This window comes from Antedon mediterranea, chromosome 11 (assembly GCF_964355755.1).
Source record: "Antedon mediterranea chromosome 11, ecAntMedi1.1, whole genome shotgun sequence".
NCBI classification, from domain to species: domain Eukaryota; kingdom Metazoa; phylum Echinodermata; class Crinoidea; order Comatulida; family Antedonidae; genus Antedon; species Antedon mediterranea.
In genome coordinates, this window is record NC_092680.1 from 14,248,644 (window position 1) to 14,261,838 (window position 13,195).

The 13,195-nt window shown below is 32.2% G+C and overlaps 1 protein-coding gene across 2 annotated transcripts; it reads left to right on the forward strand.

The window, feature by feature from the left end:
- Window positions 1-237: 237 nt before the first annotated feature.
- On the forward strand, window positions 238-12,056 carry LOC140062915 (protein C1orf43 homolog). Of its 2 annotated transcripts, XM_072109314.1 has the most exons (8): window positions 238-370; window positions 4,341-4,566; window positions 5,373-5,426; window positions 6,718-6,878; window positions 7,667-7,687; window positions 8,965-9,023; window positions 9,171-9,276; window positions 11,036-12,056. In XM_072109314.1, the coding sequence occupies exons 1-8, from the start codon at window positions 296-298 to the stop codon at window positions 11,264-11,266; spliced, it is 933 nt and encodes a 310-aa protein (XP_071965415.1). In that variant the 5' UTR covers window positions 238-295; the 3' UTR covers window positions 11,267-12,056. The 2 variants fall into 2 exon arrangements, with proteins under 2 accessions (XP_071965415.1, XP_071965416.1); XM_072109315.1 differs by lacking the exon at window positions 7,667-7,687 and having other exon boundaries at window positions 11,036-12,048.
- The last annotated feature ends 1,139 nt before the right edge of the window (window positions 12,057-13,195 follow it).

The following is a 13,195-nucleotide window of genomic DNA, read 5'->3' on the forward strand; positions in this document are numbered from 1 at the left end:
GTGTGACCTTTTTGTTTAGATTCTTGTTGCGGTCATCTATCCAAAATATGTTATTAATATTCTATTCTATCATGATTATTATTTCTTTTTCATAAGTTTAATCCATTAACAAAATTGTTTTCTTGAGATTAAAGAAACTTTATTTGAAATCAAATCATTGTTTTTTTAAATCAAGGCCTAAAAAACAATAATCAAATAGCTTAAGTATGTATTGATGAACTCTGACCCATGGGGTCACAAATAATATAATAATAATAAGCGTAAAAAAAAAAGATCAAGGAGAGGAGAGAATAAAATGACAGGAACAATGAAAACCGCCGCGGAACTTAGCTTCGAATACATAATATTGATAGGTGGTTTTGCTGCTATGGTATGTAGTATTTAAAATGTATAATAATTTAATGAACAGTCTAGCCTACTAGCTAGGCCTAGGCCTAGTAGTAGAGGCGGTAGCCGATCACTCCGGCCGCGCTTCACTCCGGCCGCCGTATCAGTTTAACGCGATGTTATGCACTCTCCGGCCGCTATTCAATTCGACTTCCTGTGCAAAGGGGCCGTTAGTATGGAGCGCCCGTATTTACGTTTTTTATACTGTTCAGTGTTATAACAAATTCTTGGTGACCAAAAGAATTAAAAGAAAAAAGAATTTAAATGGAACTAGGCTAGTTGAATATTTATTAGCAACAATTTTACTTTTTTCATTAACAATAACATTCGGCGCTACTGCAGTTTCACACCACACTGTTATATCTTCGATTTCTCACCAAAATTTTTTCTCGCACTCACATCATACAATTTTGGGTCATTATGTAACATGTTCCCATGATTTAGCCACGGTTAAATTACATTTATCACAATAAAAAATGCCTTTCAAAACAGCTCCTTTCCGCAAATACTTCGATCGAACTGTGGCCATTTTAGAATCAGAAAATTGCCAGAAATCAATGTATGTTTTATTTTTTGTTTTTATTTTTAAACTGCAGTGTGGTTTTATAAAGAACCTGCTGTAGGCCTACATATCAAAAGGGCGACGATATGAGTCCGTACATATAACATTTTATTTTTTTTTAAACAATTCACAGTTTTAAAAATAATAAACCATATTTCAATTTAGATGTAAAACATATCGTCATCATCATCATAGCAAATATTGTTATCTCACTGTATTGAAAAATAGAAAATTATTTGTTTATGTTTTAGTGAATGTATTGATTAGTGACCGAGATAATTTTCTTTGATAGGCCCTATTAATATGAATAATAATAATGAAATATTAATTTAACCTCTATTACGCCAGCTGAAAACATTTCTATTTCAAAAGTAAATACATGTTTAATCGGACTTTATAACCCTACCCTCTATAGTTTCTAATATTTTTGGGCAAAATGAAGCATACATTCTGGCAATTAATTGTTAAATATAAGATGGCGAACATTTCGCAGTGTGTTGACACCGAGTTCAGTATTGTTTAAAATGTTTTAAAAACTATTGTTATTAAAAAAAAATTACTTCGTAAGTGGTCGAACCGTATAAACATGTCACATAATAAATATTATTTGTGAGTGTGAAAAAGGAAAGTTTAGGTGAGAAATCGAAGATATAACGGTGTGTGCGAAACTGCAGTAGTGCCTCTAACATTCAAAGAAGTTGGAACTGTTTTTTCTTTCAAACTAAACTTAACTTTTTCCTTTCAAATAATCAAATACCCGTCTAATTAATGCTTGAATAACAATATTTAATTTCTTTCTATGTACATTTTATAGCTTTACATTAACATTTAAAATTAGTTAAAAACCTTATTTTTATAACACTTTATCTTGCCAGTACCCATACTTACTTACTAATTATAGTTAATAACAATATGTAAAATATTAATTTATTTATTTCAAATAATCAATTATTATTGATGTTTGTTATAGTTACAGTAATAACAATATTTACAATATTAATTAATTTATTTATTTCAAATAATCAAATATCCGTCTAATTAATGTTTGAATAACAATATTTAATTTCTTTCTATGTACATTTTATGTTTAATGCTAGTACCCCATAAAAAATGAGATCGGGATCCCGATCGGGATGCGGTGGAATCCCACCGGGACGAACTCGGGATTTTTTTCGCAATATCGGGATAGACAGGATTTTTTTTAAAGAATTGGGATCATGTTTGTAGACTACTGGATTTTGTAGGCAACATCGGGATCTTGTACGCGCGCAAGATCGGGATTGGCGGGATTTTGTTTATAAAATTACGGGATTTTGTACGCAAGATCGGGATTGACAGGATTATGTTTGTAGACTATGGTATTTTGTACGCAACATCGGGATTGGCAGGATTTTGTTTGTAAAAGTAAAGGATTTTGTACGCAAGATCAGGATTTTGTACGCAACATCGCAATTGTCGGGATTTTGTTTGTAAAAATACGGGATTTTTTACGCAAGATCGGGATTTTGTAGGCCTACGCAACATTGGGATTGGCGGGATTTTGTTTGTAAAAGTACGGAATCTTGTACGCCATAGCGGGATCTTGTTTATAGGGGATTTTCTACAGTATTAGAAGATTGGTACTTTCCTGTAAGTTTTACAAAAATGTCTTAATTATGCTATGTTATAGAGTGTCTTTTTTATATTGTATCGGAGTTGTCAGTGATTATTTTTACATTAGTATTGCGAAAAAAATGTTTCTTTTAATACGTAAAAGGTACATTAGTCGATAGGACTAGACATTTTACACTATCCTACAATTTTTACTGTAGGATAGGGACAATGTAGTAAATCTTATTTGCATTCCATGTTTTAATACTAAAACGATGGCCTAAGCACCTTTACTTCTTCTGCCTCTAGCTTATGGAATGACTTACCCGCCTCTATTAGGTCGTTTTCTTCCAATTCCACCTTCAAATCTTCCTTATCTTTTTCTTTAGAACTAAGCTCTCATACTGTGCCTTTAATCACTTTTCTTTAAATCCATTTAAAGCACAGATAACTATATTGTCACAGAAGACTTCATACAATAACTGCGTGGTCTCTTTATTTTTATTTTCTATGGTTGATATGTGATTACTAATCAGCATGGAAGGAATAAGTATAACATAAACCCCACACTCTCCTAATAAAGGATAACACCTGGAATTGTATCAAGAATTAATATATCATTTTTGTACAGTCCAATTTACAATGATTTTATATTTAATTTATATATGATAAAAATAATATGACATAGGGTACATTGCAATCAATTACATTAATTAATCACATTACCAATTAATATACTATCCTATTACATTGGATAAAACACATAAATTATTTTGTTTTAGCATTAGAGCTAATTTAAAACACTTGCGATGTTGTTTTGATCCTGAAATTGAAAAAATATACTGTATGTTACAAATGTTTATTTTGATTCTCTACAAAAAACGTGTCTCGGTTGTAAAAGACTCATTGGGCGCTCCATAGCTGCGGCCGGAATGAATCGCGGCCGGATTGAAGCGCGGCCGGAGTGAAGCGCGGCCGGACTGAAGCGCGGCCGGAGTGATCTGTATTCGTAGAGGCTAGGCCTAATAAATGTAGACAATCGGGGCCAAAAGACGATCAGGGCCACGGACGATCGGGGTCATCATAGACAATCGGGCACATAAAAAAATGGGCCCGATCATTTTATACGTTTGGCCCTATTGATCGTCTTTTAGGCGTTGGGCCCGAACGTCCACAGAGTTTTTTTTAAAATAAAATGGAAATCCCGGTCAAAAACATGTAACTGTTGAGGACATTTGCCAAAAATCCTGTCAGCAAAAACATGTAGCACAAAATCTACGCATGATTAAATAGAAATAATAATTAATTGATCAAATTATGTAATTAGGGAAGATAATTAGGTGATAAAGGATAAAAATTTATGAATAAAAAGGTAGAAAACGAACGCAAGCTCTCAAAATATTCCGTTAAATAAGTACAGTACGAAAAGGTAAATCAATGAAAGACTATACTCAACAGTTAAAGTTCCATTCGAATACAAGATCAACCATGTACAATCAATAATTTGGTTACTGTAATAACACAGTGGCGATTTTAATTAAAAGTTTTTTTTCTTTTTTTCTCCGCTTAAAATCCATAAAAAAAAAACACCACAATGTATAAGCATATGCGCCATGACTGCACCGCAGAAAAATGTTGGTGATTAAACGGCTACTGTATGAATATATACTGTGGTATTTTTTTCGTATGTATGGTGCCATTGATTCAGATTTCCAATAAACATTGAAAAAATAAACTGCACAGGTTTTTGTCTTTGGTGGTTTTTTTTTTGTATTATTAAATAAATTTTTTTCTACTGCAGATAGTAATAGTTTTGCTCATTTTTGCCAAACGACAAATCATGAGATTTGCTTTGAAGTCAAGCAGAGGTCCACATACATCTATAGGGAAAGGATTATCCAAGGTTCAACAGAACACGGTAGAACGTAAAATACAAAGAATTATCAGCATCAAACACGAACCAAATCTATTACAAAAAGATGATTACAGAATTGATAAATATATAGGAGGAGATGTTACTGCCGATGGTAAATATAAATCCAGTATAGTACTGTATATAAATTTATGACCCAAGCAAATATTTGTGCCAATTTTTAGGATCATTTAATTAAAGGCTATAATTTGATACTGTACTTTTTTGTAAAATAATAGTATAATAAAAATAGGATTATGTGATTTAGTATTAAGCATAAGCTTAATAATATTTAGTCCAAAATACAACTCTCAACCATTATGCATACACTGTAAGTCTTATGCATTCCAGTCTAGTCTTACTGTTTTACACAAACACTGGTAAAACTTTTATTATCCCACAATTTAAGTAATATTTTACAGTACCCAGGCACTACATTAGTATAGTTTTAAGTATAGTTAAGTAATTATAAATAGGCCTATAATTACTTTCGTAATTTAAGGATAACCTAGGGTAGACCTAGGCTATCCATTGGAGATGACTTGGTGGAACACTACTACTGTAACTACACACACTACAGGGCGTTTGTAACGTTCAACATCTGGTAGAAAATTCCCTTCTTTGGTGACTTGACGTGCACATGATTTGGTAAATTTTAAATTGCAACACAATCAACTTTGCCAATGGCACGATTAACTTTTCCAATGGCACGATCAACTCTGCCATGACACGATCAACTTTGCCAATGGCATGATCAACTCTGCCATGACACGATCAACTTTTCCAATGGCACGATCAACTTTGCCAATGGCATGATCAACTTTGCCAATGGCACGATCAACTTTGCCAATGGCACGATCAACTTTGCCAATGATCAACCATATGTATTGCATTTTTTACAAATTCTTTTATATTTTCCAGAGAAATGTACATATATTTACAGAATGATGGCAGTTGATAAATTTAAACAGTTTGGTAAGTCATTTAGTTCTTTTCCATGGAAAGCCAAACCTACCAAAAATACATAATACACCTGTCTGACTAAATTGAACGTAAATATATGGCTACTGAAGAACGAAATTAAACGTATACAAATGTATGGACATTATCAACTAAATGTCTTTATTTCTTTATCAGCCGTACCAACAGTCACTTCTTTGTGGACTTGGTCTTTACCAATTACAATCCAATCATATATAAACCGTGATGTGTATACATGGCTTGGTCTACTACTACTGCTTGATATTGTTGAAAAAAATGTTATAATCTTCAATTCAATTGGTTTATTTTTCCGTTTTTCTTTTTCATCAATTAGGCAATATAAAGCCATATTCCATTAGTATTTGATTCAGAAAGTCATTGACAATGGCCGAATAGATAAAAAAATCTGATTGGATAAAGTATGATCCGCAGTGGATTGTGGGTTTGTGTCTTATTCTGTACCTGTGATGTTTATTTATATAAAAGTATCTCGTTATGAGATCCCGCTTCGTGAATAAAATACTGAAATATGAGGCCGTATTAATTTGATCTCTGGTGCATGTGCGTACAATTGAGGGACTAGTTCTGTACCGCCGTACCACGCCGAGAATGTTAAAGAGTTGCTATCCAATCGCGTTTGAACAATACCATGAAAGCCCCAGTGGTGTAATGGTTAGGACATCTGCATATCAAGCAGAAGGTTCCGGGTTCAAGTCGGGGCGACTTTTTCTCATTCTCACAGATTTCCTCATCTTTATCGTTTCAAATTAATTAAATTTCAGTATATCACCGGGCGGTTTAGAATTTATTCTGTGCCTGTGATGTATATGATATATTTATATTATACTATAACAATCTATGTCAAATATTCAAGTAATTCTGTAAACAATAAAATAATGCTAAAGAACTATTGAGTAAAAAATGTACAAACACACTCGTCAAAATCCATCGTTATACGCACAAAACTATCAACTTTTAAACCCAGTTTTCTCGAAACATACTTATTAAGTGCCTTAACTTGATTTTTAATAACTTATACAATAACTAACCATGTGTTAGATATTAGGTGAATGATTTAAGTTATCATGGAACTGTATGAGATAAGATTGAATGGTTTTGTATGAATGAATTATTGGTGGATGGTATGCATTATGTATTTTTGGCTTTCCATACTTTTCAGAACTACATACGTGGTGTACCGCAACCTTTATATCAGAAACTTTCAAATGATAATTTTTAGCATTTTTACTATATTACTATATTACAATTTTATTTTATTTAAAAGATAAGGAAATGGAAGAGCTTCATCCAGGCCTAGCAAGAGGACCTTGTGAAGAGATTCGTAGGTATCTGGAAGGGTTATCAAAGGAGGTTTTGAAGGGAGCTGGCTCATCTTTAATTGCTGCATTTGCTGATTCATATGAACATGCAAGGTTTGGTTATAAGGTAAGAAACAAATAGTAAGAATACTACCTTTTCCATTAACAAAAAAATCAATTTCATTTCATTTTTAATAGTTTTTCATGTGCATCTATTATATGTGAAGTTCTGCACAGTATAAAAAGATGACGATGATGATTACATACCTGCCAACATTTCAGAATTCAAAATCGGTAGTTACTTGATATGTAACTATAGATGACACTTTGCGGACGAAGCGACACAACCAATCTTTGGCTGGGGACCGTCTAGTGTCTGGGTACAAGAGCCGAAGGCCCTGGAAAATTTTGTTTTTCAACGTTTCAACAGAGAGATTTGGGACCGTTTAATTATGATCATTTCAGACATGCCTACTATTAAACAGCTTCTGTAAAGGCAGTGTGAACAAAAATTCTATCTAGAGTTCAAGGAATATTATAGTTATACTAACTTTTTTTCCGGTGGTAAAAACACAGGTGACGTAACATTTTTGCGTGTTCTGTGGGAACAGCCGATTGTTTGATTGTAGTGTTTTGCATTCAATATGTGTACTGTATAGCATAATATAGACGCACTCAACCAATTGGTAATTTAAAACATTTACTAACATGTATTAAATGCAATAATAACAAACAACGATGTGCAGGGAAGCGTAACCAACAGAAATAACATAGCGCGGCGAGCATTTTCAACTCGATTGAAAGTACTCTTTTTAAAATCAAAACGACACCAGTTTAATCATTGGTTGATCTTTTTCATGCATCCATGTATAATTCATATATTATTTCATTTTATTACTACCATACGTTGAATAGGATAGTAAAATTATGTCAAAGGTAAGATTTTATTTTTATATTTTGACTATTATGCTGTTGTATGCATTTTATGTTGTTTTGATTTGGAACTGTAACAAACTTATTAATTATGTTTCCGAGTTGTTGTACTTAGTTTCTGTTATTTAACCAAGCTGTAAGTAGCTGATTTGTTTCTGCTGTTGTTTTTGCATCTCTGACATGCTAAGATTTCAAAAAGAGAATCCATTGGATTTGATCAGTGAAAACATGTATGAAGAAGAACCAGCTGAAGTTGTCAAAACGTGCAGCTCGTAAAATCCGACATTATAATGTCAATGTAATGATGTCATTTTAAAAGTATGCGTATACAGATGGGGATTTGTTTGAATGTAAATAGACATTTCTGATGGAATGATAGGACATACAAGCTACTGTATAGATAATTTAAAACGTCTTTCATTTATTCTCAATATATCTCAGATGCATTACCGTACACATATTTCTAACAAATAATCAAATAATTTTCTATTAGATTTCAAACATTATTCTTTATAAAAAGTGTTGTTGTATTTCATTTCGTAGTTCTGTAAGTATACCACCATAGGCAGTGTTAAAAGGCGGATTAGCAATACAAAAATCGCTATAGTCAACTGAAACAGATTTATGCTAATTAGTTCCACGTCTTTATAGTTGTTCACATTAATTATTCAAAATCATACAATCTATGACAATGACAATCTTGATAATGTCGTTAGGAGTGTAATAAAACATTTATTTAATATCATATAACCAAAAATCCTCCAATTAAATGAAAAGAATTTATGAAAATGCACTCGCTATATAATATTGTGTTTATATGTTTGATTTTTGTGTGCTACACAATGCTTTCAGCTTTTGCTGCTTTTTTTGTATTACTTTTTATACCACAATAAATAAATATCAAATCATCTACTCGGGTGTGTTATAATCGTTTTCTGATGGCTTTAGACTATATTACCAAGGTATATGTGAATCTTTTATGCTCCGTTAACTTGCCTTGAAATGAACATTCATTCAATTGTACTGAGCTGAATTTTCGTGTTGATTGCTGTTTTAATTAATTTGTTGTATTGAGTGAATGAAAATAATAATATCTTTTACTTAAAACAAATTTATTTAGTAAGTTTTTTTTATAGTTTTTTTTAAATTTGTTCTTGTTAAGCCTTATGTAACTGTTTTACTGTAAGATGTATTATTGTTTTAAAATAGGAAATTGTATTATCCACGACCAATTATTGTTTACTACTGTTGATTTTAATTTGTATACTTTGTTTTTGCAGCCATTTGGGGAAAAAGAATATAATGATTATGTTGCCATGTTTAATGAAATGATTAAATGGTAAGTTTACTAATTATGAAGTGGGTGTCTAGAAAACAAAGATCGCATATGTTTTCTAGATCTGAGTTTTCTAGAGACCCATTATAATGAAATAGTTCAAAATAGAGACAAAATGGTGATGATGATAAAGTCTCATTTTTTTTCCAGCATTAGAGACAAAACTTACAGAGCTAAGAAAACAAAGGAAACAGTGAAGCGACATAGTGTTGGTAGTGCCCGCTCTATTGTCTCAGTTCCAGAAACAACTAAACATGTATGTACTTACTTATCTTTCGCAGACTTACCATTTTTTAAATAAATGTTGAAAAGCGTGAATTACTTGCTTTTTCATCAATACAGTAAATTTAAATATGTTATAGCTCCTTATAATGAAAAGTGATACTCATGATTAAATCGTTTTCTGGAAGCTGTTGAATTGTAGATAAAAATTCATGTACAAATTTTGCGCATCGGATGTTGTGATGTCATCATATGACCAGTTGAATTATAAGAGTCATATTTTCATATTTCGCGTTATAGTTCTTCACATTTAAAAGAGGGCGCATCTATATTCTACGTATCCAAATTTCTTCAACACGTTAATATCTTGTTGCTCAGACAATATTTATCCGAAATTGCTATCTTCATCTTTCATTTTGATGACGTCATCATGTTAAAAATTAGAATTAAAAGCGGGTCCGATATTTACAACTAAGATACACTGTATGTAGTATTTACACAACATTTAGTGTATACTGTAGGCCTATATACTTGGACACAAAATAGAGAGCACACTTAAAACAATGTGCTTGATATTCAGATCATAATAGCATATCAATCTTTTTTCTCTGCGTATTTTCTAAAACAGGCTTAACGTACGTGCATATTTGTGGTGCGGATAACTAACTTGTCAAAGTGACGAGTTCAAGTCTAGTTTGTGATTTGTAATTTTAAAACATATTTTGATTGTCCCGGTTTTTTGATACGAGTAGTTTTAAAAAACCTACTTCTTTTCAAATTCACCCGTTTGTTTTTGGCATTACTATTCAGTTGTTAGTTGCTATTGTTAGTCATCTGAAACTATTATATTTAAAAGGCAGGTTACATAACCATTACACCAAATTCACATACACGTGGTTATAGTGAAATTAGTCTAATCACACACAGCATTAAGATACAAATTTAACCCTTTCTTTTATTTTCCGGTGAAATCTTACGTACAGTAGGTTCTCGCAGTGTCGTTCTAGTTTGAGTATGTAAGGCATCAGTACCACCACACAGAACAAATTTGGCTGCTTCTCAATGTATAAGATTATTATTGTTAATTTGTATGTAATAATATGATATTTTTGAATACTTTTATTTTTTTATATAGTTTGAAGGCACTGTATCAATCATTGTTACAGTACTAAATTAATTTTAAAATTGTACTGTTTAAATAGCCATGGTTGTTGGATGTAGAATTGAAATAAAACAAATTAATTTTAATAAAATTACATATAAAAAGCCCTGTATAGAATATACAAAAATACTCTAATAAAACGAAAATAACAACCCAAAGACCACAGACTGGTGATACATAATGATCGCCTGTGCTTCCGACATCAAGCATCAAGGACACAGGCTTTTTTTCCATTCTATAGCAATCGGGTTACTCCGTGTCTGGGACCAGCTTCCCAGACCGTTGACAGCTGATGCTGCAGTCCTAGACTAGAAAGCCCATCAGCCTTCATTAGAAAAGTTCATATTCATTTTGATTTGCTGTAACTGTATTTTGTCTTTATGTCTTTTATGTGTAAACTGACTTTGGGGTTGGGTCAACCGGCTCAAATAGACCAAATAAATAATGAAATGAAATAAAATAACAAAAACTCATGGAGTAAAAATCCTCAGTTTGCATCAATTGAAAGATAACAGTATTCGATCCATTCCACTCATTCATTATTTGTATAATACCCTAATGAAGCATTACAGTGTATTTATGGTCATGATTTAGTAGAAAATAACTGCTTTTAATTTTTTTTTTTTCGCAGTCCCGGTTAAAAAAGCAATCTTCAATTACAGAGGAAGCGATAAGGTTTGAAGAATCGGTTCTCAAACGAATCAGCTCGGAACACAGTAGCGACACGGACAAAAATCGTACAGGAGTCTCACAAACTTCTTTACATAAAAGTGAAGAACTTCAACCACTCATGGATGTGAAGTCAAAAAGAAAAGGTTCACACACTTCTTCTCAAGTAAACAATGAAGAATACAGTGTATAATGATTCAAATATTACACAAATTTGTAGTCAATTGAATAAGGACTTAGAGCAGTCGTGAACGGTTATGAACACTCACTAGCTAAACCAAGGGAGGCCCAAAAGAAAAAATATTAAACTTCTGCCACTGACTATAGTACAACAAAAATCAACAATTGAATGGCATAGTATAAAACTGACTCTAAATAACGAGAGGCAAGCCATGATTCAATGATCTTTATTTGATCATCATCAGGAATGGTTTCTTAGAACTGTGTGCCCATTATTTTTAATGTATTATAATACTGTAAAAGAAAAATAATAAAATTAACTAACAGTAACCCATGTTTTTCTGTCTTAATGTGGTTAAACTAATTGGCATGGAATGAGTAATTTGCATGGAATGAGTAAGTATACGAAAAGCGCACTCAAAACAATTTATCAAGAATCAAATTTGGAACTATTCACGGCCATTGATTTTGTTATACACAAAGTATTCTTTCACTTTTAAATATCTGTAAGCTAAAAAAATGGAAGCATACTGTTTATGGAACTTTATTGTGGTAAGAATTTGCAAAAATAGAAGATGCTAAACACAAATTGTGCTGTGTGAATATTAATCTAGGGTGCACATCAGAAAGTGACAACGTGCATGTACATGTTAATCAGTCGGCAGTTTAAAACATTTCAAGGAAAAAATATGAATAAAACTACAGCTACTTACGGACACAATAAAAGTGCACAGAGTGGTGGTAGTCAAAGTGCACAGAGTTGTGGTAGTCAAAGTGCTCAGAGTGGTGGTAGTCAAAGTTAGATAATGTGTGCGAAAGTATAAAATACCAAACTATATTTTTAGTGTATTTTTTGTTGTGTATATTTTGTTTGTTAATTATGCTTAGAATAAATCGAATGAAAAACATGACCTAAATCATACAAATGACCTCATATTGCTCACACATTTTCCGTAATATTTGGATTCGTTTTGTTGTGTGTGTTTATTTTTATTCATGTACATTTTCTTTTGTTTCAATGGTTTTTGATATACAGTATTGCAATTTTTTTGTGGGAGTTTTGTTATCTTTTTTGCTACTTTTTAATTATATTGTTTTTTTGCTTTAAGCGGTGATACTTACATTGGTACTACACATTTCGCGGATTCAAACTTAAATGCACTATGCATTTATATCAATGGCCACAGCATTTTACTCACTTAGCTACTGTAGCCATGATTTACGAAATTAATTTTCTTCAAAGGATAGGTGTAATTAAGTAAAGCTTCCAACAATGGCCGGCTGCCGAGACTAAACACTGTTTAAATTTGGGGACCCAGCATGGTATTTGTAGATCCGGCCATGGCGGTACACAACAGAGGAGGTTATATTTATGGCGTTATCTTTAAGGAGCAAATTTGCAACATCTTTGTAACGCTCTGCAAAGAAACAGAGGGATGAATTATATTCGAAGCAAGTACTGAATTAAAAAGATCAGAAAAGTGAAATAGACTTGCTGTGCCTACATGTATGGTGAAAGTATTTTGACGGCGCCAACTATTACATTTTTTATGTATGTACAGTACTTTGGATGGGAAACTGTGATCCAACTCCATATTTGGGATAGGGTTGAATTATTAAACCCCAGACTCATTACAGACTTAAGAATCTCTTTTCTTGAAATATTATGAGATTGCAGTTATAAAAAGACTATCTATCTTATGACATCATAGGTATGTTATATGGTAATTTAAATATGCTAATTGGAAAGTTTAGTATCACATTTATATGTACTCGCAATGCACTTAGATGGTATAAAAACAACCATTAGGATACAGAGCTTCAAAATGGTAGACTGTTGTGAAATATATGCACTCTACAAAAAAAAGTCAGAGCTAATCATCTTTTTTAGAATCATTTTAATTATAGCAATGTAGTATTTAACATTCTATAAATTATTGGT